Genomic DNA, 22,858 nt, shown 5'->3' with positions numbered 1-22,858 from the left:
TGAAAATATTACATGGTCAATATTACATTACATAGGCTTCGTATCTCTGAACTGCTCGTATCATTCGTTGTGCAGATGATATCGAGTTGTAGGATATACAAGAGGCAAGGATCATTAATGGCTGCGTTCAACAGGAAAAGCTGCTTTGCAATTGTTGTAAAGTTCGTGAATCTGATTGGCGTATACTTTTAATTTTGACTGAATCTAAGAGCATATACGCTAATCAGATTCACAAATTTTACAACAGTTGCAAAGCAGCTTTTACTGTTGAACGCAGCCATCACTTCACCATTTCATATTTCAGCATACATCCGACTCAATTTTTTATAATCAAATCCTCACCTTTGTTTTTTTATATAAATTGATTCCTTGCAGTATTCGACAAAAGGTACTGAGATAAAATAATTGAAAAGGGAATATTTTATAAGAATTTCATAATTTTTATAAATTTACATAAAATTATGTTAAAGTATAAAATATCTTATAAACTATTCAATTTCTGGCTATCTTACTTATAAACTATATATGTCCAATTTTTGGCTATCTTATTTTTATAATTTTTTACATCGAATATATATATATATATATATATATAAAGGAAAGATCAGGAAATTTTCAGGGCTTTCAAATCAGAAAATGAATCAAATTTTCATCTTATGTTTAGAAAATATAATTATTCGTAATCATATATATTTTGAAGCAGCCATCAATTGCTTTCACTACCAAAATCAATTTTAAAAGAAGTGGGTAGAAAATTTCATGATCCAACACATCAAGATCTAGAAAGTTTGTGCAATTCAAAAAGATTTCCTTAACTGCATCTTTATATCCCGCTTCATACTTTCAATTTCGACTCAAGTAACACAAATTCCTGTCTGATCCTTGAAAGACACTTTTAGTGTTGATTCTTTATTAATAGTTTATTTTCGTTTATTGCGACCCACCATTTTCATTTCATCCATTCGTTTCGACGTGTGAAGACACGTACTTCAAAGATTCGTGAGAGTCCGAGACGACTCGATTCTAGCGTGTTATTCGCGCTTCGTTCAGGTAACTTTGTATCAATTAACACGATGAGCAGTCGACCTTCTCGCGAACTCCATTCTAGCTCACTGTTTGCTTTGAGAGCTCGATATAGATCTAGAAGACTTAATCTCCACCAACAGTGAATTCCGACACACTTCGTGATGTGAAACGCAATAACGAATGTCTCATGAATATGTCATGAAATTAGATTGTTGCATACTAACATGTTAAAAGAAATAAATATTTATAAACACAAAGTATATAATTATAAAAATACAGAGTCAAATAAATACACGCAAATCCATGTCCAATAATTAATTTCTCAGTTTTTTTAAGTTTACTTTTCATTGTAACGGTAAATTAAATTCTACGTTTTTCTCTCTTGTACACATTCGATAAATTTTTATTCAAAATTCTTTTAAAAATTAAATTATTATTATTATTATTAAATTATTATTATTATTAAATTATTCATATAAATTATTCATATCAAGAAAATACTAATTATTTCATAAACATGCATTTTCTGACAAAAAAATAAAATTTTTTATTTATTTTGGAGGCAAAAGGGCTATATTTTCTTTTGTGCTGACATGTAATGTGACAAGACTTTCCTCGTGCATATATTTTTTTTTAAGTATGCTTTATGTGAATACATATTTCACTAACATGTCACGCGTCCATATGGTGGAAAACCTTTGATATAACAATACCGGGAGCAATGTTATCTCGAGAATGCTGCAATTCGCTCGACTTCTAAGGATCCTTGAACTTCCTCGCGTAAGACTATAATTGTTCCCTGTTGTAACAACGCCCGACAGGAATTCGTAGCAGTCGATACGACAGCAAAGTTGTGACAATCTATTCCGCACGAATTACTTTGCGTTACTCGCAACGGCTTCTTTAAAGCTTCCGATTGTTCGACGAATACAATGTCCATCTCACAAAACCGCTTTGTGAATGGCGTGGCTGTCTCGGTATAACTACAAACGATTATTTCCTCCAAATCCTGCGAATTCCTTCTATTCATTTAATACTTTAATAAGCAAAAAAAACAAGAATTTTTTATCTAAAGAACGATATAATCCCGTTTACAAATTTAACTAATTATTCCGATTTTTATAAACGTTTTATATTAGAATTAAATTTTTTATTGTGTGTATATGTGTTATGTGAACGATGACAGCAGAGTAATAAATTTTTTCATTAAAAAAAAATCCTATCACGAGTCATTAAAAATGTTTTCGCGATTTCTATGTTAGATAATATTAATATCCGGTTTCTAGAGAGAAAGAAGAGTATTTTTTCTTTCTTTCATTTTCTTCATATAGTGCTCGACAGCAACAGAATATTACAAAGTCATTTTTAATTAGCAACCGTTTTCTTTGATCTTTAATTAATCGATATTATTCCAACGGCAAAAGATAAATCATGATTAATTACTTTAAAATAAAGTCGAATGAGTGGCATTGCTTTTCAGATTTTTAATCAAGAGATATCATGATAAACGGTCTCTTATTTGTATACTCCGCTAATTTAATGCTACAATAATTAAATACAGTGTTATAATATTCATTTAATGTTCACCGATAAATATTATAACTAATTTATCGTATTCCGTACTATATTAATTTTCATTACATAAAATGGAACAGTATCTGCGCGGAAATGAATTGTTTTCAACTAATTTATTATCAAGAAAGAAAATGTGATCACAGAAATTATATTTGTATAATCGCGTAAAAATTGTAACATCGCTTTGAATTTATTAAAATTTTATTAAATCCAAAATATCGATTTTATAATGTTAGAATCTGAATTAGCGATGCAGTAATATAACATCACGGATATAAGTGGGACCCCCCTCACCTAATATAAGAGTTTGTCGAAAGTCGCTGCTTTATCCAAAAGTTTTAAGCACGTCCTTACATACTTTCTCCTTCTTTCGCCATTGTCCGTCGTGCCACATTTTCGACTTTCAGAAAGTTTGGTAAATACTTCGCCTATTCTATTCTCGCGTAATACGAAAGCACTGCTCAATAAAAAGTCAAACTTGTCGGAGAATATGATTCATTATTTTAATTTATAGCGGTTAATTTTTAAATTTGTGTTGATCCAAGTTTAATATACCGGTTTACGGTAGTGCTTGAATAATAATAATGATAAAATAATTGTAGATGTATATTAAGAAATTATGCAATATTTAATTATAATAAAAGACAATTTATTGTATTGTATTCTCAATTCTCCTGTAATTAATAAATAATGAGTCAATTTTAATGAAATTGCGAAAAAAGCCTTACAAAATAATAGTAATTACTTGCAGTTTGGAGAAATTAAATATTATAAAATGGTAATTTGTTTTAAAAAATCAAACATTTTAAAAAACAACATTTTAAAATATCTATATGAATGAAAAAATATTTGAAAATAATGCTTGTTTATAAATGCATGTATTTTTTTCAGATATGAATGAAACATACAACTGTTTGTATGAATGAGACATACAATTGCGGACTGACATATATAACTATTGAAGTGAATGAATACAATCAGTATCTCGATTACCATTATATAAAAGCGATCAATGATTGGTAAACTGCCTTTAAATGATACATTCATACGCACTGTCGCGTACAACACGAGTAGCCGTTGTGTCGGCGACAGCAAATTCAACGTTACATGAAGTGAATAATTTGATATTGTAACGCTGGATAACTATGTCACACGTATTTTACTTGACGGTTGGAAATTTCCATACAAATTAGCGGACCCGCGAGTCGCGTATCATAATCCGCAAATAGTAAACGATTGTATTTGTGGTAATTCAGATGTTTGCTGTACCTTAACCGCTTCACGTCCGCAATTATTGGATTTGTACTTAACTTCCGACTTAAAAATTTAATCTTGCTGTTTAGTGGCAGATTTTACGAATTATATTAATAGATTATTATCTACACGTGTGTGGCTACAACTAATTTAAAAAAAATCATTTTAATATACTTTTCAATACTTCAAATCAATTTCTACACTTTCAAATATTATACTTTTCAATATATTAAAAACAGCTTTATAATAAAAAACTGGTAACAAAATGTTACATCCATCAAAAAATATCCACCTATTCACAGGATAAACTATCACACAGGATAACTCATTCAACAGTTTACTGTGTTTTGTAAATTTTTTTTCACGTATTCTGCATATCTCTTTTTGCAATACGCGTGACCTATTTCAAGCTCAACTTGATTTAGTTTAGAGTCATCTCTGATGTATACGCATCATGGCGTAACGTCAACGAATTAATTTACCGCGACTGAGATAAGCCACGGATGCGTCACGCAAACGCATATCTCTACTATTGGCGTAGTGAAAAATCTGTCTACATACGTTCATGAACTACTTGCGCGCGCACGCAGTCTATACTTCAGAGAGATTATTATGATTAAGAGCTCTACGGACTCTCAAAATCATGGACTATAATGTTCGTGCCGCTGAATTAATTTGTTTATTGATATATGAATTAATTACATATGTAAAATAAATGGTATTAGCTATTCAAAATGGATAGAGAACAACGCTTTGGACATGGTGCATTGTCACACTGTAAATCCATCTGGAAAATGGATTTTAATTTCAAATAGCTAGAATAAATGTTTTAAATTAATTCAAGAAGACTATGTTATTAATACATTTTATTACACACACACACACACACAAAATATATATATATAACCATATATATATATATATATATATATAACCATATAAATATATATATATAATTATATATGTGTTATTTATTGTGTGTGTGTGTGTGTGTGTGTGTGTGTGTGTGTGTGCGCGCGCGCGCGCGCGTGTGTGTGTGTACACGCAATATAACGAATTTGTTACTGTGTATTAATCTTTATTATACCTATTCATTTAATAAATTATTATTGAATGCTAGATACACATTAATCATCCGCAATAAACTATAGTAATCACAGTTACAATAATTCATATTATGAGCTACCATTAAATTAGGCGCTTAATAAAGATTAAGCTGAACAGTTTAATAATACGAATAATTTATCTGTATCTCCCTCGAAATAAAATAAAAACCTATATATATATATATATATATATATATATATATATATATATATATATATACAATGTGTGTGTGTGTGTGTGTGTGTATAAAAGTTCTGTAAAACGAAAGATTAAACTAACATTTTTTTAATAATAATTATTTTCTCGTTACATAACATTTAATATTTAAAAAAAGAAAGATGCTACATAAAAAATTTCAAAATATATTGCAATTCAAATATTTGCACATCAAAGTTAAAAAAGATATAATAAAATGAAAAAAGATATTTTATGCGTTAAAGTTATATTAATTTTTTTCAAAAAGCATTCAATATAACTTGAAAACGAATAATGTATCAAGAAGGCATATCCGTCGTCATAAATTCAACTGCCTTGGCGTTTATCGTAAATGAAAATTTATCGAAATTTCTTATATCGAAAAATATTTTATACAGCTGAAAATAAATCAACAAAGCATAAATCCGTCTTAAATTTACAGCGCGAAATATTTCGTGGGCGATTACAGAAATATTTTAGTTTCGTAGCAATAGCTCAAATTTTTGTCGAACACTATGCAATATACAGATTCGCAATTAAGTCTATTCCTCGTGATGATAATATGAATATTAACAATTTAATTCGAGATGCAATACCGATTTCATAAGCGATTTGTCAGTATTACGATGTTTGTTACGGAGTCGTTTATCAATACGTTTTAAACGCAGCTATATCTGTATATGCATACACATGGCGGGATTAATTACAAAAGAGTACGTAAATTAATAGTGGACACCGGACATGCTACATGTGCGCGAGTTCAAACAAGCCAATTAACTTTGGAACGTGATAAAAAGATCGCACTTTACAATCGATGCGATGTTCTATCTCTGGTAGAGTAAATTTACTTTACGCGCTAATTTATTGTAATTCGATTAACTTCCATTGTGTGTATATGTGTGTGTGTGTAGCGCCTCGACGCCACAAGACTTTTTTCATTGTAGTTATATTTAAAATCTTAATGTATTGATAACATAAAAAAATTTCTATTTTGTATTTTTTAAATTTAATTATTTCTCTCATTTCTTTATTACTGTCCTCGAATAGCTTTACGTATGGTAAAAATAATTCTATTATCAAAGGTAAGATTAAAATCAAAATTATAATTGGATAAAAAAGATCTAATCTTTTTTTCTGCATACGTAAAACGTTATGTTCAATCTAAGTAAACTAACGGATCACTTTATTACCTTTCTAGTGATTTCTAACTGATTGTGAGAGTATCGTCCATTTTCGTGTGAACAAAAGTTTTTCATACAAAAGGCAACCGTGTTACGGCCCATTTTACACTATCGATCCCTGCAAGTTGTCGAGAGAGCGCCACGTTATAACATTTTCATCACTGTCCAACAATGTTCTCCGCACATTTGTAAACGTTATCGTCAAACAGTTCTCTCTCTCTTTCTCCCTCTCCTTTCTCTTTACCACAAAATTCTGTGGCATGTTCATGTACGTATCATTGTAAGAATCAAGTAACGCGAAATAGGGAAATAACCGCAAATATGTAAATCGGTTCGATTGCGATATTGAACCCTATGATAACATCGTACAGAGTAAACGCAGTGCTGACTACTAAAGAGTTACACAGAACATTAGAGATCACGAATACCATTACACATCTTGTATAATGGAGGCCGGTCATGAATTTCCATATGATTATAAACTAAACATATTATACATACGTCGTCATTTACTGCTTCGCGGTTATATGTCGGATATCTAGGTAATAATGGTAACAGAGGTTATTACCATGCATGAATTTTGTTATTTAGCTATTATACGCAGTGTGTCGATATTATTCCATAATTAGGATTGTTTGTTAGTTTATACTTATATTATATGCAATTGTTAAAACAAATAGAAAAAAGGAGAATATAAATAATAATAAAATATAAAATATATGTGGGTATAATGTGTGCAAGTACAGAATATAATATAATATAAATACAGAATATAATATATTATATATAATATAAAATATTTATATATGATATAAAATAATATATTTAAATATGATATAAAATTAAAAAATTGTAAGATTAATATTCTCTTACAATATGTGTATAGTAATATTTCCTTTAAAAATGTCAATTGTCTGAAAATTTTACCGCAAATTTTTTTCTATGAATATATATATTCACATCCTGAAAAGGAAATAAACAATATAACAGCCTAAAAAAGATCTTTTATATTAAAAAAATTTGTCTTTCTTATAGAAGGCCACAAAAATAATTATTTTGATATCATGACATAAATTTATATACACTTAATGTAACATGTTCGAGATAGTTTTTCAAATTTCTAATACGAAAAAAATTTAGAAAGTAACTTGAAAAAATATAAAACGAATATAAAATATATGCAGATTATTTATTGAAAACATTTTCGAACATGCACCAAGCAATGCCAAGAGATATTCTTTTCCGATCTTATTACACAGATCCTATCAGTTTAAATATGCGTAACAACAATAGGATAAATTTAATCCTCTTAGGCATAAATTTAATAGGCATGTTTTACACAGTTTTTTATAGTGAAACTTTTTTCCCTTGAGAATAAAATTTCTGGTAATTTCCGGTATAATTTCTCAGAAAAACTTATACACACTTTATAGAAAGAAAATAAAAATCAACTTATATATATAGAATTAACTTATATGTATACAGAACATTATATAATTATGAAACGCGAGAGGAATAAAAATAATTAAAATGATATTATTTTCATTTAAAATGATAGTGAAGATAAACGATTATTATTGAGAAATTTATTAAGAATCAAGAAAAGAAACATATAAATTATATATTTTTAAATATAAGAAGTTAGTACGTAGTATTTTTATATATAAGAAGTTAGTAGTTAATAAAATTTCGAGCATGAGATATCTGAATTTATTTTAACTAATGATTTTGAACTTAACTAATCAAAAAAATTAAAATTTAAAAATTTAATGTTATTGCATTACATTACAATACTATTACATATTAAATTGTATGTTTATTATATAATGTATGAAAATTATATAAAAATTTATAACATTAATCTCTAATTTGTTACTTAATAATTTGTAAAATAATTATTTTAATTTAATGCAATATTTGTATATTGTATTACTTTAATGCAATATAATAATTTAATACAAGATATATATAATTATATATATTTGTGTGTCATAAGTTTCACAATTACTAAATTCTTTTCAAATAAAAAAGTTTGAACAAGTTTTAAATTACAAAAAATTACAAAATAAAATTACAAAATACATTCACATCTATGTATATAAAATTTTGAAAAAGAAAAAGTATCTTAAATTACAAATATCAATTTCTATAAGTTTTTTCACACACAAATCTCGTAATATCGTACTGTATTTATATTTCATCGTATTTAATTACGTTCATCTTATCTCTCCTATTCATGAACAATGAAATTACGAGAATTTCATCTAATACATTTTCTATTAACCTTTCCCGACATAGCGCAATAGGCGAACTTCGAATAAACTCGCATTGTAACTTTCAAGCGCAATACAGCGTTGCTCAAAGAGTACTCTCTAATTAATATGCATTTGATCTAGTAACGGCTTCAGTATGTTTTTCGGAACGAACGTTCTATCGCACACAATGCACAACTGTCCCTTTGAGGAAATATTTTTTTTCAAACAATTAAATGTGAGTTGTAGCATCGGCTCGCAATTTCGAATAGAGATCAAATTTCTACTACTTCCGAAAATTAACACGAGAATTCTCTATTATTCATATTCAACAAATGCAAAAAATCCTGGATATCAATGACGCTATTAATAGATAATAATTTTCTGCTATATTTGTCGATAATTCGGATGGATGCTACATGCATCTAGCTATCGAGATTGCGACCCCGTTTTTTATATCTTTTTTCTACTTGAATGATATAAAAAGCAAAAATCGACAGATGACAAAATATTAAAGGTCTAATCTTAGGATCACAAAGAGATTGTAGATTGTGACCGTAATTTTCTAAATAAAATCTTGCCGTACGAGGCATAAAACGGTCGGGCGTAAAGCACGGATGAAAAATAAAGCATAACGATTGCGTCAGCGAGACGCCGTCATGTTTAATATCTCGTTTATCTTTGACAAGTAACCGATAAAATTTGCGAACAATCACGATTAATGGAAAAGTTCAAAGAAATCATATTCACGTTATTTAGTTATTAATAAATGCATTCGACATAAAAATAATGAAGTGTTTCTTATTAAAAATTAGAATAATTTCTGCTTTATTATCTATTTGCATACTTGAAGCACAATGTGAAACTCTTCTGTTTTAATCTACAAGTAGGTAAATAATTATTTATGTGTGTCTCTCGATATTTTTATTGTCTTTTTCATTATAAATAATAACTGCGTGTATATAATTTCATATCGCAGAGATATATTTTGAAAAAATTAAGAAAATTTTATATTCTCACTTTGGCGGCAATAAATATACACAAATTTTTTATTTTAAGCGTCTTTATAATGTTATCATGAAACAATGAAAAAAATATGCCTAGGCCCTTAAGTTAATGCGAAAGTTTTACGAGTCTCAGATTATTACAGCTTAAGCTTCTTTTGCCTGACATCGCGATCTTTATTGCATCAAATGTTCGAATAAAAATAACATTGAAAAAAAGAAAAAAGAGAACATTTTAAATATATCGGAAAATAATACTAATAAAATAAAATAATAACTAAAATAATATACTTGCTTTGTTTTATTTTTATAGGGAAAAAAGAGAACATTTTAAATATATCGAAAAATAATACTAATAAAATAAAATAATAACTAAAATAATATACTTGCTTTGTTTTATTTTTTATGTTTTTTGTTTAATGCATAGAAAATGCTACATAATAACAATAAATAAGTTTCTTTATAATAAATAATTCGTTTGTCTTATGATTATACCGAGGTTATTAATAAAACATATTTTAATTATCTTCTAAATATAACAATAATATCAAATAAAACAATTTTTTTATTTAAACAAAAAGACAAAAAGCTTTTTTGTAAAATGATTCTGTATTTGTTTAATTTTAACCTTTATAATTTTTTTTATGCCAATTACTTTAAAAATTTAACAATAAAAAAGCGAAGAAAGCCTTCTTAGATTTTTGATATATTAAAAAATTATTAATTATGTAAAAATGAATGTGAAAAGAGTGAACAATATATAATATATAGAAGTGTACATATTTTTAAAACAAAAATATGTTGCATATATTTTGACAAAAATAAAACTTTCAAATTTTAAATTTTCTGAAAACTGATATTGAAATATATCCTACATTATTTTGTAAAAAAAGATTTTCATAAATATGAAAATTTTACAATCTTGCAAAATTTGACCAAACTTGAAAATTTATTCAAAAATAATTTGAGAAATCTCTGATACACTTTACATGTAATAGTGAAGTTAACAGAATTGAGAAACAATCTTCTAAAAAAATATTTTGTTTTGTAAAGTTGCAACAAATATTTAAAACAATAATAATTTTAATTTAAAGCATACTTTTTAATATAAAATTTTGTATTTTAAATTATAATTTTTAATGAAAAAATATAATAATTTTCGTATAAATTTAACGAGAAAGTATAATAAATTGCAATTTAATTATAAATACAAATTAAAAGTGTAAAAGAAAAATTATAAAAGATCCGAGTGCATAATATATCCTATATATTTATTTTTTAAAATATTTATTTTTTTATAATATTTTTTATAATATTTGTTTTATAATATTTATAATATTTGTAAAATTATCCCCTATAAAAATTCATTTAATAAATTGATCGAAAAAATTAAAAATGTGCACAATATTTTATGCTCTGAAAACGATTTCTAAGGTGCTATTCATGAAAGACGTTTATACGGGAAAACATTTTTCGCTCTTTTTCCTAAAAGAGCAAAAAAAAATACTATTGGGCATACAGTGGTACCGTTACTTCTTTGGGACGATCAAATTCGATCAAATTGATATAATTTTCGACTGCAATTCGATAGAACGATTTCGTATGTATATATGTACACACCCCGTACTTGTCCCCGAGGTTTCCATTTCAAACTCTGACGTTTTTGTCGGACAAACCTGAGGCGAAAATGTCATGATCGGGAAGGTGCAGTCACACAATACTCTAGCGATTCCAATGGAAAAGTTTAGTCATGCAATATCGTTTACTAACTTCCTTTACGATATCAGATGTTTGCGAAAAATCGGATATAAATATATAAATATTTTTTATTTCTTTCATATTTTAAATTACAATTTAAAATATGAAGGAAATAAAATATTTATAAATATATTTATAATATATTTAAATATCTAATATTTTTTTATTTTAAATTCATTAGCATCACATAAGATAACGATTAATTTTGCTCAATTGGGATCGTTTTAAAAATACTTATATAAAATGGAAATATTATTTGAAATTTAAATCGATGAATATACGCTGTAATTTACTCGATATGCGCACATACACATAAACATATAAAATTGCATATATATAAACATATTTATCAAATTGCAACATATTCGTCAACTTAGGTTTCTAGTAAAAAAAAATATATGTGCACGTATATATCTACGTTCTGTTACTTCGGCAAGAATTGCATTTTAATAGTTATGGATGCATAATCATAAAAAGAATAGCACTTTTAAACGAAAGTACATTTGACATAAAACTATCGTAAGTCATCTTCGCAAATTTTATTCACACATATATGTTTACTTATATGCGTGTTATATGAATAATCTAAATGTGTACATATACACATGTATAACGTAACTTTTTTTTAATAAATAGTGATCAATTTTAACATCAAAAAACCAAAAGTATTGTATTTTTTATTATTTATAATTAAAAAAAAATATATTGAAACTATTCTTTAAAACACTATTAATGAAATTGCATCACATCATGAATAATTAAAATAGATAATTATACGTATATAAAAATACACCACATATTGTCAAAAAATAAACCAATTATACGTGCAAACATATTATGCCATTACAGATAATTAAACAATTAATTATAAGTAAAATAGATAAATTCACTCACCAACGACTGCAAATTAACCGTATCGAAATGTACCTTTTCAGGAAGTCATCTACGACGCACAACACGAAGATCGTTTTTCAGAAGAATCGTGATCTTTAGTATATTTAATTATTCTCTCTCACACACAACCTTCTCCGTGCAATGACCGATAGTTTAACGTACGCACAACTCACTTTTGATCAGCAAACAACATGAAAAACACAGAACGATTATACTTTCGTAACGGACAAGCGTGGCGCAGTGATGCCAGAATGGATACGCTGGCAACAGCAAATTATTTCACATAGAGTATAGCTCGACGTTCCTCGACTCACGACTGTTCCAGGAACGCCGAGCTATACTCTATGCGAAATAATTTGCTGTTGCCAGCGTATCCATTCTGGCAACAGTGGTGTGGCGTGAATTGGCGCGGGTCACGATTACCACACAAATATGGCGGACGCGCATGCGCGCGCAATTTCAAGCTATATATGACACCCATTATTAGATATACACAATAAAAACTGTAATTATTCTACATATTAATTAACACAGCTGATTTAATTATTATAAAATGCTGGACATTTTATATTTGTCCTTTTTCATATTTATTTATATTCGATATATTAACAGAAAAGAGAAAATATAAAAAGTAGAAGGCATTTCTCCTATCATTCCAATTTTCAAAAATTTATGTAATGTTTGTTATTTCGGTATGCATAAAATTTTAAAGTACTTTGAGTATAATCGGATTTTATATATTTTCATAATAAAATATTAATAATTTTCTCACTAAAAAGATTAATATCCTTAATGTAATGTTTAATATGAGAATCTATAACAAATTTGTGATCGATTGATATTCAATTCAGACAATTCTATACAACAAGGTATACGAAATTCCTAGGAAACGATGAATTCTTCGAGTGCATTGGGCTACCGGATATGGAAACTATTCGCGTGACATTTCACGAATGGAATGTGAGATATACCGAGCTGGCGATAGTTATCATACCAAGAAGACACTAGCAATTTCTACATTTCCCAGATATATAAAAATGTAAATTTGGCGAAATATTTTTCTCTCTCTCTTTTATATGAAACGATATTTATATGAAATAGGATGTGGATAAATGTGGAAATAGAGAATAAAAGAAATATTCGCATGTATGTAAAGACATTATTCATTATTGTTTTGTCATTAGAAACATTATCTGTGATTAAACTTATATGATAGCTATACATGCATAGATATACATATACATACATTATTTAAAGTCGCAGTAATTATCATGCTATTCCATATTATAATCATTAATTTCAAGTGCGATATCTCCTATCCTTCACATATTAATAAAATTTCCTTCGATAAGTGAAAAACACTTCATTTTTCATATATCATTTCATATATTTAGCTATTTAGTTAAAGTGCAGTCACTTTATGGACGTAAGAGTGAAAAATCTTGGAAATGTGAAATGCAATATGTGTAAAAGTATATTTACGTGTATATTCTAAAAAGATACAACTCCTAAAATTTGCTATGTAATTTTTATTATAAACAAGGTTGAGCATTTCGTAAATGCTTTGTGCATCATTGAGCAACAGATTTATATCGCCCAACATTGCAAGAAGATAAAAACTGTAAATATGTATATATATATATAATTATTGTATCTCTCTTTAAATAATAATAAAAATATAATATCATAGTAAATTATGTATTATAATTATATATAAACATATATCGCGCGTTATTTAATGGTCGCTAATAAATAAATAGAGTTTGGTATAATATTCTTAATTATTAAATATCCCTCTCGAGTTTTATAAAGACAATATTACAAACAAGAAAAAGTTTTATATTTCCCTAATCCCTCTTTAATATGCTTGTAAGAAAAAATCAAGAGAAAAGGTTAATATTTGAAATACAATTGAAGATAAGGGGAATGTTTCGTCATATTTCAAATCACTTAGCAATATATGTCTCTCTATGCTACTGTATTATTATATATTTCTTTTTACTTCTTGTATGCTCTAATTTTTGCTAAGTTCGTCAATTATTTTTCGTATTATTTCCCCTCTTTCCTTTATCAAAAGATTTCAAAGTTATTTTCGAGATAAGTAGATACATATATCTAAGCTATCATATTTTATCAGAGAGAGAGAGAGAGAGAGTTTTGAATTTACAATAAATTTTACAAATAAAAATAAAGATTGAATTTATTAACTCTCAATTTACCTTTTCTGTTTCTTATATTTGTTTGAGAATGTTCGATTATAGTCAGCATGTTGGGCCTGGCACTAGGAATTTGTGTTCCTAGTGATACTTTGCACAACACGCTGCCCCCACCATGCCTCCAAATTGAAAGGTTCAAAATCTGTAAAAAGATGTAAGATACACCCTACACATCCATCGGGAACATCATACTATAGCAGATAACAAATTACTATATAAAGAAAAGCAATATAAAAAGCAATAATAGTAACAGCAATATATAAAAAAAATATACAAGATAATTAAATATCTCAAACAAATAAAATTAATCTTTCTTATTGCATAATTCTTTCAATAAATAAATTAAGAAAGAGAGCAGAAATTATAGCAAATAAATATTTAAAAATTAAATCATCAAGATTTTTTTATTATTTTCATATAGAACTAAGAAAGAAAAGCTATTAACCTTTTAAATGTGGATTTGGTTCATGTTCTTGGTAATATGTTACTGATGCCCCATTTCTATAATTGGAGGAATTACTATGTGATTGATTGTGACACATATCTAACTCTCTAGATACAGAATTCCAAGCTGAAATGTAAAATAAACTTCTTTCAGAAATATATATTTGTACAATTTACACACAATTATTTAATGAAATTAAATTGCATACATATACTTACAATCACAGATATAATTAATCAAGTCACCATGTTGCGACTGAGTCTCTGGCTGATGTCTAGAAGATATTGAAGAGGGCCTCTTCCCATTCATTGTTGTCATTTGCGATCTACTACTACAGATGAAAAATTACAATAAATAAATGTCTCAAAGATACAATTCTCTCATCTATAATGTAATATTAAGAAAAAATAATCCTAATTAATATAATTTAATCTAATTATAGCTATGCATTGTCTTGCAAAAATATTATATGACAGAAGCCTTTGGCTACTATGTCCGATCCAGGGATGATATTAATTAGCACAATCGAGATTAGCATTTTATAATTGCCATACACTCGATAATTTGGAATATTTCGCGACATGATATTGCTAAATATTATAGATATAATGAAAGTCATGCAAATAATAATTAAACTCTTTCATGACTACAGCTCATGTTTAGGCTCTATATATTTGTGTATATAATATATATTTGTTAAGATATATCCAGCTATTTTCGAAATGTTACAATTCGAACGCTACATATGCAACCCGCCAAACAATTATGTATAGCCATGACATGATTTCCACATATAATAATAGATGTACATTAGGTGCTAAATTAAAAAAAAAACGGTATCCAAAAATGAATATGTCTTATCATTGAAAACAACAGAAAATGCCGAATATTTCAATTTTTCGACGACGAAATTTCATCAAATTCTACAAATTACGCGAGAGCTACACAAGGCGCGAACTGACGAGTAGAAATGTCAGCGCGGGAAAAATGGCGACAGAGACAAATGCGGACGCGCTTTATCGTTCTCGTTCGCGTACTGTCGCCCGTGTTTCACTGAGCAGCCATCGCGCGAATTTCCGTATGCTGTCATTCGAATGATTATAAATTGGGTGAAATTCAGATGATGGCGAGGATTGGAGTAGAGATGCATATGCAAAAGAGGTCTTGACATTTACCAGGTTTGGCGCGATAATAAATACCTCATTTTTCCTATTTCTGAGGTCTGTCCACTCCTACGACGATGCGACTCGATCTGTCGCGGTGAGTGATGATGGTCGGGATACGCAGCTGCCTGAACGAGGCTGCGTCGAGACGCGTACGACGGATGAGGCTCCAGTGCCGCTGATAATGAAAAGAATGTTCAGTATGTCAAACACAGCTGTCTGTAGCTGTAGCTTAGCCTGAGTTACACTATAGTTGACTGTCAACAATCAGTCGCGACACAGCCATAGAATAATAAAGATACACTGAGCATTGATGTAGATATATTTCACTTGTTATACGACACGCTTTATCGGACATACTGATTGGCTACAATTGTACGACTTTCTAAACCCTAGAAATTCTCTATCCAATAGCGGAGAGGTCTGAAAACGACCATCCTAACATTTTCTATAGAATGATTTTACCCAGACTTGTTTTATACCGCCAGAGAGAAGACTGAGAGATGTCATGGCCTGCTTTTAGGTGATCCCTGAAAGCGATACTCCCTCTATGGACATTGAAAACGTGGACATGAACTACAAAGCCAATGTCCATGAATGTTCTCAGAGGGTAATATATAATGTGCACAATTTCTGGTTTTGTTCCGTGCTATGTGCACGAAATGCCGGTAGCGCACCAGTGCTGTATAACAAGATACTTATGTATGTAAATTGATAGTAAATAAATTATTCAATCGCGAAAGATACTGTGTAATGTTCAAAGATGAAATAAATATTTTTCTATATTCATTGTCATATTTATATCTTTTTATTTACAAAACACAAAATGCCTGCTGTGGGATAAAAACATTTTTAACCGTATTTCTATAAATTTTCTTAATTAGCAGTAAACTGATCTTTGATATTTATCAATCATTTTTTAAATTATTTAAAAATTTAATTATTAATACATGTATAGAATATTTGTCAAATTAACCTAATAAATCACTGATTCTTCTGAAGTTTTTATAATTAAGACTCGAAAAATATAGATGTTGCAAAATATTTTAAGTCTCTTCCTTTATATAAAATATAAAGAATTCATATGTTCCATTTTAATATAGCTAACATTATTTTTATATATTTTTATTATAATTTTCATACCAGCATAATATTTTTATGTTTAGTACTTTATATAATACAATGTACTAAATTATAAAATTTAATATAATTACAAAATAGTATCACTATTAATAAATAGGTTGTATGCATACTGTCTTTTAGTTTCTAATCATTTCCAATCACTATACATTTCTATTCAATATATTCTCTTCTGCGAATTCTTGGATTATTATGGTTTATTGTATTCCTTTGTGTTAACGTCATAAAGATTACCATCACTTGTCATGCTTATTCCTTCCTATGGAATCCGTCGAAATATTTTCTATGGACATTTGTTCTCTTGCGTATAGATATTCAAATCACTCAGAGAGAGAGAGAGAGAGAGAGAGAGAGAGAGAGAGAGAGAGAGAGAGGAGGAGAGAGGGTTTGAGATATTCAAATCACTGTAGTTGCCTTTTTTCTATTTTTTCAATTACTGTCTCTTTTTCTTTCATTTTATTCAAAAATATTAATATAATTAATATAACATATATATATATAATTTTGATATCTCTCTTATGCCTGTTTCTACCAACATCGTTTAACTTAATCTTAGCTTAACTCATTCTTTGTCTCTTTCTAAAAGAACAGTTAGAAGGAGACAAAGAGTGAGTTAAGCTAAGATTAAAGTTAAACGACGTTGGTAGAAACAGGCATTAGTCAGACTCTTTCCCTTCGACCTGTCCGGCATGGGTAACCCTATCTAACTACGGCCGGCATTCATAATTCACTCTTATATTTAAGATCGTCTTAAGTAAGTTGGAAAATACAACTATTTTACTAACTGAACGGAATCTCAAGACGCGATCTAAGATCATACTTAAGATTATTTTAAATATAAAAATAGTCTATATGAATATCGGCGTACGTTACTGCCGGCATAGCTCTTAGGTTCATTAGAGTACTCAAACCTCCTCACCCGACAAATGCCTCCGTTAAGGTGGAGATGCGAGGAGGAAAAAATTTTTTTTTATTTTTATTTTCTTTCAATACAGTTTAATACAAAAGTGAATGTAAAATATAATTTGAAACTTAATACAAAATAATTTTTATTTATTACATGGAATAATTTAATACGCGAAAATGTCCAAAATATACGTATAATATGAAATTTACTAAAAATTTTTATATAGTCCAGACAAGCCTGATTAGCGATGATTAATTACGCAACATTTATCATTAATAATCGATATGCGATAATAGAATTTAGTAAGTTTTATGTAACGTAAATATATATAATCGTGATTAAAAGAGTCATTAATAAAATTATTGATCATTTCTTCGATTGTAGAAGAAAGTATTTGCATTAGCGGCGCATTTTTTGTAGATTATCAAAGGAAATATTCAAAATACGAAAAAATAAAATAAGCTTCGATGTAAATCAACAATTAAATTACAAAATAAATCGCGATTTAAAATTCGCGAGAAAACGCGAATAAATAAATCGATAATAATCGGAATATTCGATTACGAGAGATATACATATAATTTTTATAATATGATAATCGAAACCATCAATAGACACGCGCGTGACATAATTATTATCATACAAATGATGATACACATTTGTGGTCCGTATTGTTTATGAACATAAAATTCACTGTCTAATTTATTTGTGATTAATACGCGACTTTATACGAATTTCACGATTGAAAATAAAATACATATCCTATCTCGCGCATGATTAGCTAAATAAGATAAAATGAGCTTTATAAGCTTTAAAATATAATTAAAAAATCGCGTTATCGCCACGTTTAAAAGAGAATTGAATGATTTTATCAAGGTCCCTCTAATAATCGATGTAATAATAGAATTTAATAAGATTTATCTAGTGTAAACAATCGCGATTAAAACAGTCATTAATAAAGTTATCGACCGTTTTTTAATTATAGAAAAAAATATTTATATTATTAGTGCATTTTACGCGGATTACTAAAGACAATATTCAAACGTGGAAAGATAGACAAACCTTCGATGTATAAGTCAATGATTAAATTATAAGATAATATTAAATTATAAGATAAATCGCGATTTAAAATTCCCGAGAAAACGCGACGAATAAATAAATCAATAATATTCGGAATATCCGATTGCGATATGTGTGTGTATATATTTTATAATATAATAATCCAAGCGCCCTCAATTACGTTAGATATACATAATAGACATTATTATATCGCGTGCGATATAATTATTATCACATAAATGCGAAGATACTTTGATAGACAATTTGATGTTTGTAATGTTTACGAATATAGTACTCACTGTCCGAGTCATTTGCGAATCTTTATAAGAGAAATCGCGATTTGAATTCACGCGAAAACGCGACGAATAAATAAGTCGATAATATGTGGAATATTTGATCGTAATACGTATAATTTTTATAATATAATAATCCTAGCTCTCAATAGACACGAGCGCGATATAATTATTATCACGTAAATATAAAAAATCAAAGATATTTCGACAAACATTTGAGGTCTGTAATATTTGCGAATATACAATTCATCGACCGATTTATTTCCGAATTTTTATAAGATAAATCGCGATTTAAAATTCGCAATAAAACGCGACGAATAAATAAATCGATAATATTCAAAATATTCGATTGCGCATAATTTTTATAATATAATAATCGAAGCCATCAGATACGCGAGTGACATACCGGTAATATCCGATAAAAAGAGGAGCGATCTTAAAAATGGAGAACGATTAACATCTTGTTTCTACATCAGATTTCGCAAGATCAATTTGCGAAGAAAAGTTAAGTCATCCATTGAAAGTCGGGAACTTCACTGTAGGAGGGAACGAATCCTGGATCTTACGGACTATTCCCGATAGCAATGATTTCAGTATTAAATCAAAGACAATTATCCCTCGTCATTATCTTCAATTCACGAAATTGATATTCACTTCAGAAAACATGTTCTTCCATTACTAAGAAATATATTTCTTTATTGAAAATTAAATGGATATAACGACCTTTTTTATTGAAATGTGATTACGAACGATTATATTTATAAATAATAAAATACATGCATCATTGGAGTGTGTTAAATGTGCGAACACATATAATTTGGGGTATCGTTCGCGCGCGCGAGACGAATCGAACCCGATATCAGCAAGATTTAAAAAATTTCAATTCGAACAGTGTGCAAAATAAAATAAATCAAATAATTTTAAATAATTAATTCTAGATTAATTCTCTAGATTCTTATTTTTATAACATTTAAACTAATAATTTTTTTTTCTTTTAATCAATATCTTACTGATATAGAGGTACCCATTCGATTTGTCTCGAAATTTTCAAGTATTCGCACATTTTATGTAAATTCATATATAATTTTGCGTATATATACTATATAACATTAATAAAAATTATAAATAATATTTTGGATACGTGAATTTGTGCATGTATTTTATTATACATATGTATAAAATGGTATATATCTAAAAACTAATATTTCAAAATGGCGATGGATGTCCAATACCTGCAAATAGTTTCTTAAAAGAAACTAAAAATTAATGTTAATATCCCAAGTACCTAGAAATAATTTTTCAAAAGAGAGATATATTATATTAATTAAAAATATATTCGTTCGTAATCATTTTTATCAAAAAATTAATAAAAATTAATCACAATATGAAATTACTTGAAAAATAAAAATTTATACACAACGCTATATCCATATTTAATCTACTATTAAATCTTTCTGGCATTAGACAATAATAATACCAATCCTAATAATGACAGAACATTTTTAACGAGAAGAAAAAAATAGATGCATTTTCTCTCTCATCTAAATATATATTATTTAAATTAATTCGACGTTAAAGAAGCGTATGGCGTTTGTCGTTGAATTACTACCAAAATCATTGCTTTCGGAAATTGCCAGGAAAACCTGGGATTAGTTCCCATCTTACAATAAAAATTCCCAATTTTCAACGGGGCACCGAACTAGACGTCGCGAATGGATCTCACAAGAACCGGTGAGAAATAATTCTCCATGATGAAAATCGTTTCGACTCCTCGACGGTACGAGCCACGCAACTTTCATTAACGTTTATTTAACGGAAGGAACAATGATAACTCTTTTATTAAAACAATCTCGTCTAAGAACGCGAAAAGAACGCGGGAAAAACACGGTGATTTCGCAATCGTAATTTATTAATTTATTTATGAATATTTTCCGATACGAAATTCGTAAATACAAATATAACCGAAAAAAACAAATTATTAAATTCATAATAATTAACTCGCGATTCTATAATATCGAAGGTGATCATTAAATTTTGTGAAGCTAATATTTAATCGTTGACTTATCACATCGAATCTTCACACTCTTATTCGATAAATCTTTATATTTAATTAGCAATATTTAGGAATATTATCTGACGAGAGGGACAGCGATAAAATTCTTTTGTTAAAATGATAATCTTGTATAAGGACGCGAAGAGAACGCGGAAAGAACACGGTATTTTCGCAATCATAATTTAATAATTTATTTTAAAAATATTCAGTTCCGCGCGATATGGAATTCATAAATAAATAAAGCTAAATAAATAAAGCATAAATAAAGGATATCATTAAATTTATAATAATTGACTCGCGATTCTGTAACGAAGGTGTCCGTCAAATTTTATAATGCTTATATTTAATCATTAATTTAGCATCGAATTTTTACATTTTATATAAAAATTTTCCGAATTTATTAATGATTCTTTGACATGAAAATACAAACAGTTACTCTTTTATGAATATTTCAAAAATATATACTTCAGAAATAAATACTTTAATTTAATGAATTACTATTATGTAATCATTATACGTATACTTTCGATAATTTTTCGTGTAATTTACATAAGAATTTACAATCGTAAATACAATTTCATATAATATAATTATAGTCATAATTGTATTGTATTTTACAATTAAAATATCAATGTTAGAAAAATTAAAATACAATTATAACTATTTATAATTTACAATTTACAATTTACAAATTTATGATGCTATCAATATCAAATAATAATATTCGATTTATTCAAATATTTAATAACATCGATATAATAATTTGATAATGATAGCATTAACTTTTGGATTTAATATTATATTTGATTTAATACACATATATTTTTAAGTTTTAAAATAAAATATAACATGTTAAGATTTCTTAAACATTAATAATTATGCAATTTTTTTAATATTTCTGAAGATAATTTTGATAATTTTAATTTCACTTTTAAAATATTTTTATTTTTAAAACATGTTATATTTATTTTTACAACGCTTTTAAAAATAAATTCAACTTAATGAAAATAATTTTAATTTTCCCCTAGGATTATTGGAATATTAAAAGAAAAAATGAATCTTACTTAATAGCTCTAACAACCTACTATTAAAGGATTCTAATAATTTTAATAGCTCTAACAATCCTACTATTACAGAATTCTAATGATCTTAAGAGCCCTAACAACCCTAATATTAATAGAAGAATTCTAATGATTTTACTTAATAGCCTTAACAACCCTACTTCCTGATTAACTAAAATTATTCGAGATTTGAGGAACCTATTTCTAATCATCATCTCACCTAAACCACCTCATCTATATATTTTAGTCACATGCCCTAACCGCGTGCCCTAACC

At 27.8% G+C, this 22,858-nt stretch overlaps 2 protein-coding genes across 15 annotated transcripts in view; both read right to left on the bottom strand.

Annotated features, from left to right (window-relative positions):
• Nmdar2 (glutamate ionotropic receptor NMDA type subunit 2) overlaps positions 1 to 12,370 on the bottom strand; it is a 303,165-nt gene extending 290,795 nt beyond the window's left edge. For 9 of the 11 annotated variants that reach the window (XR_014438640.1, XR_014438642.1, XR_014438643.1 and 6 more), the window contains exon 1: positions 12,247 to 12,370. The gene's annotated coding sequence lies outside the window, so the exon portion shown is untranslated. The remainder of the gene's footprint in view (positions 1 to 12,246) is intronic. The other 2 variants (XM_083097881.1, XM_083097885.1) reach the window with 2 other exon arrangements.
• LOC145970869 (MAPK regulated corepressor interacting protein 2) lies at positions 12,295 to 16,365 on the bottom strand. Of its 4 annotated transcripts, none has more exons than XR_014438646.1 (5): positions 16,107 to 16,363; positions 15,126 to 15,238; positions 14,908 to 15,033; positions 14,466 to 14,604; positions 12,295 to 12,418 (listed from the first exon to the last, which is right to left on the bottom strand). XR_014438646.1 is itself a non-coding variant. In XM_083097900.1 (4 exons), exons 1-4 carry the CDS (start codon positions 16,109 to 16,111, stop codon positions 14,528 to 14,530), a joined length of 318 nt encoding a protein of 105 aa, XP_082954026.1. In that variant the 5' UTR covers positions 16,112 to 16,365; the 3' UTR covers positions 13,394 to 14,527. The 4 variants fall into 4 exon arrangements, 2 of the variants coding, with proteins under 2 accessions (XP_082954026.1, XP_082954024.1); XR_014438647.1 differs by lacking the exon at positions 12,295 to 12,418 and adding an exon at positions 13,394 to 13,865; XM_083097900.1 differs by lacking the exon at positions 12,295 to 12,418 and having other exon boundaries at positions 13,394 to 14,604; positions 15,126 to 15,235; positions 16,107 to 16,365.
• Positions 16,366 to 22,858: the final 6,493 nt, after the last annotated feature.

The sequence above is a fragment of the Camponotus vicinus genome, unplaced genomic scaffold (genome assembly GCF_025532165.1).
Source record: "Camponotus vicinus isolate PSW18456_S1 unplaced genomic scaffold, iyCamVici1.0 SCAF_4, whole genome shotgun sequence".
Lineage (NCBI taxonomy): Eukaryota > Metazoa > Arthropoda > Insecta > Hymenoptera > Formicidae > Camponotus > Camponotus vicinus.
Note: the sequence above shows the minus strand (reverse complement) of the source record. Positions and strands in the feature narration are given on the sequence as shown.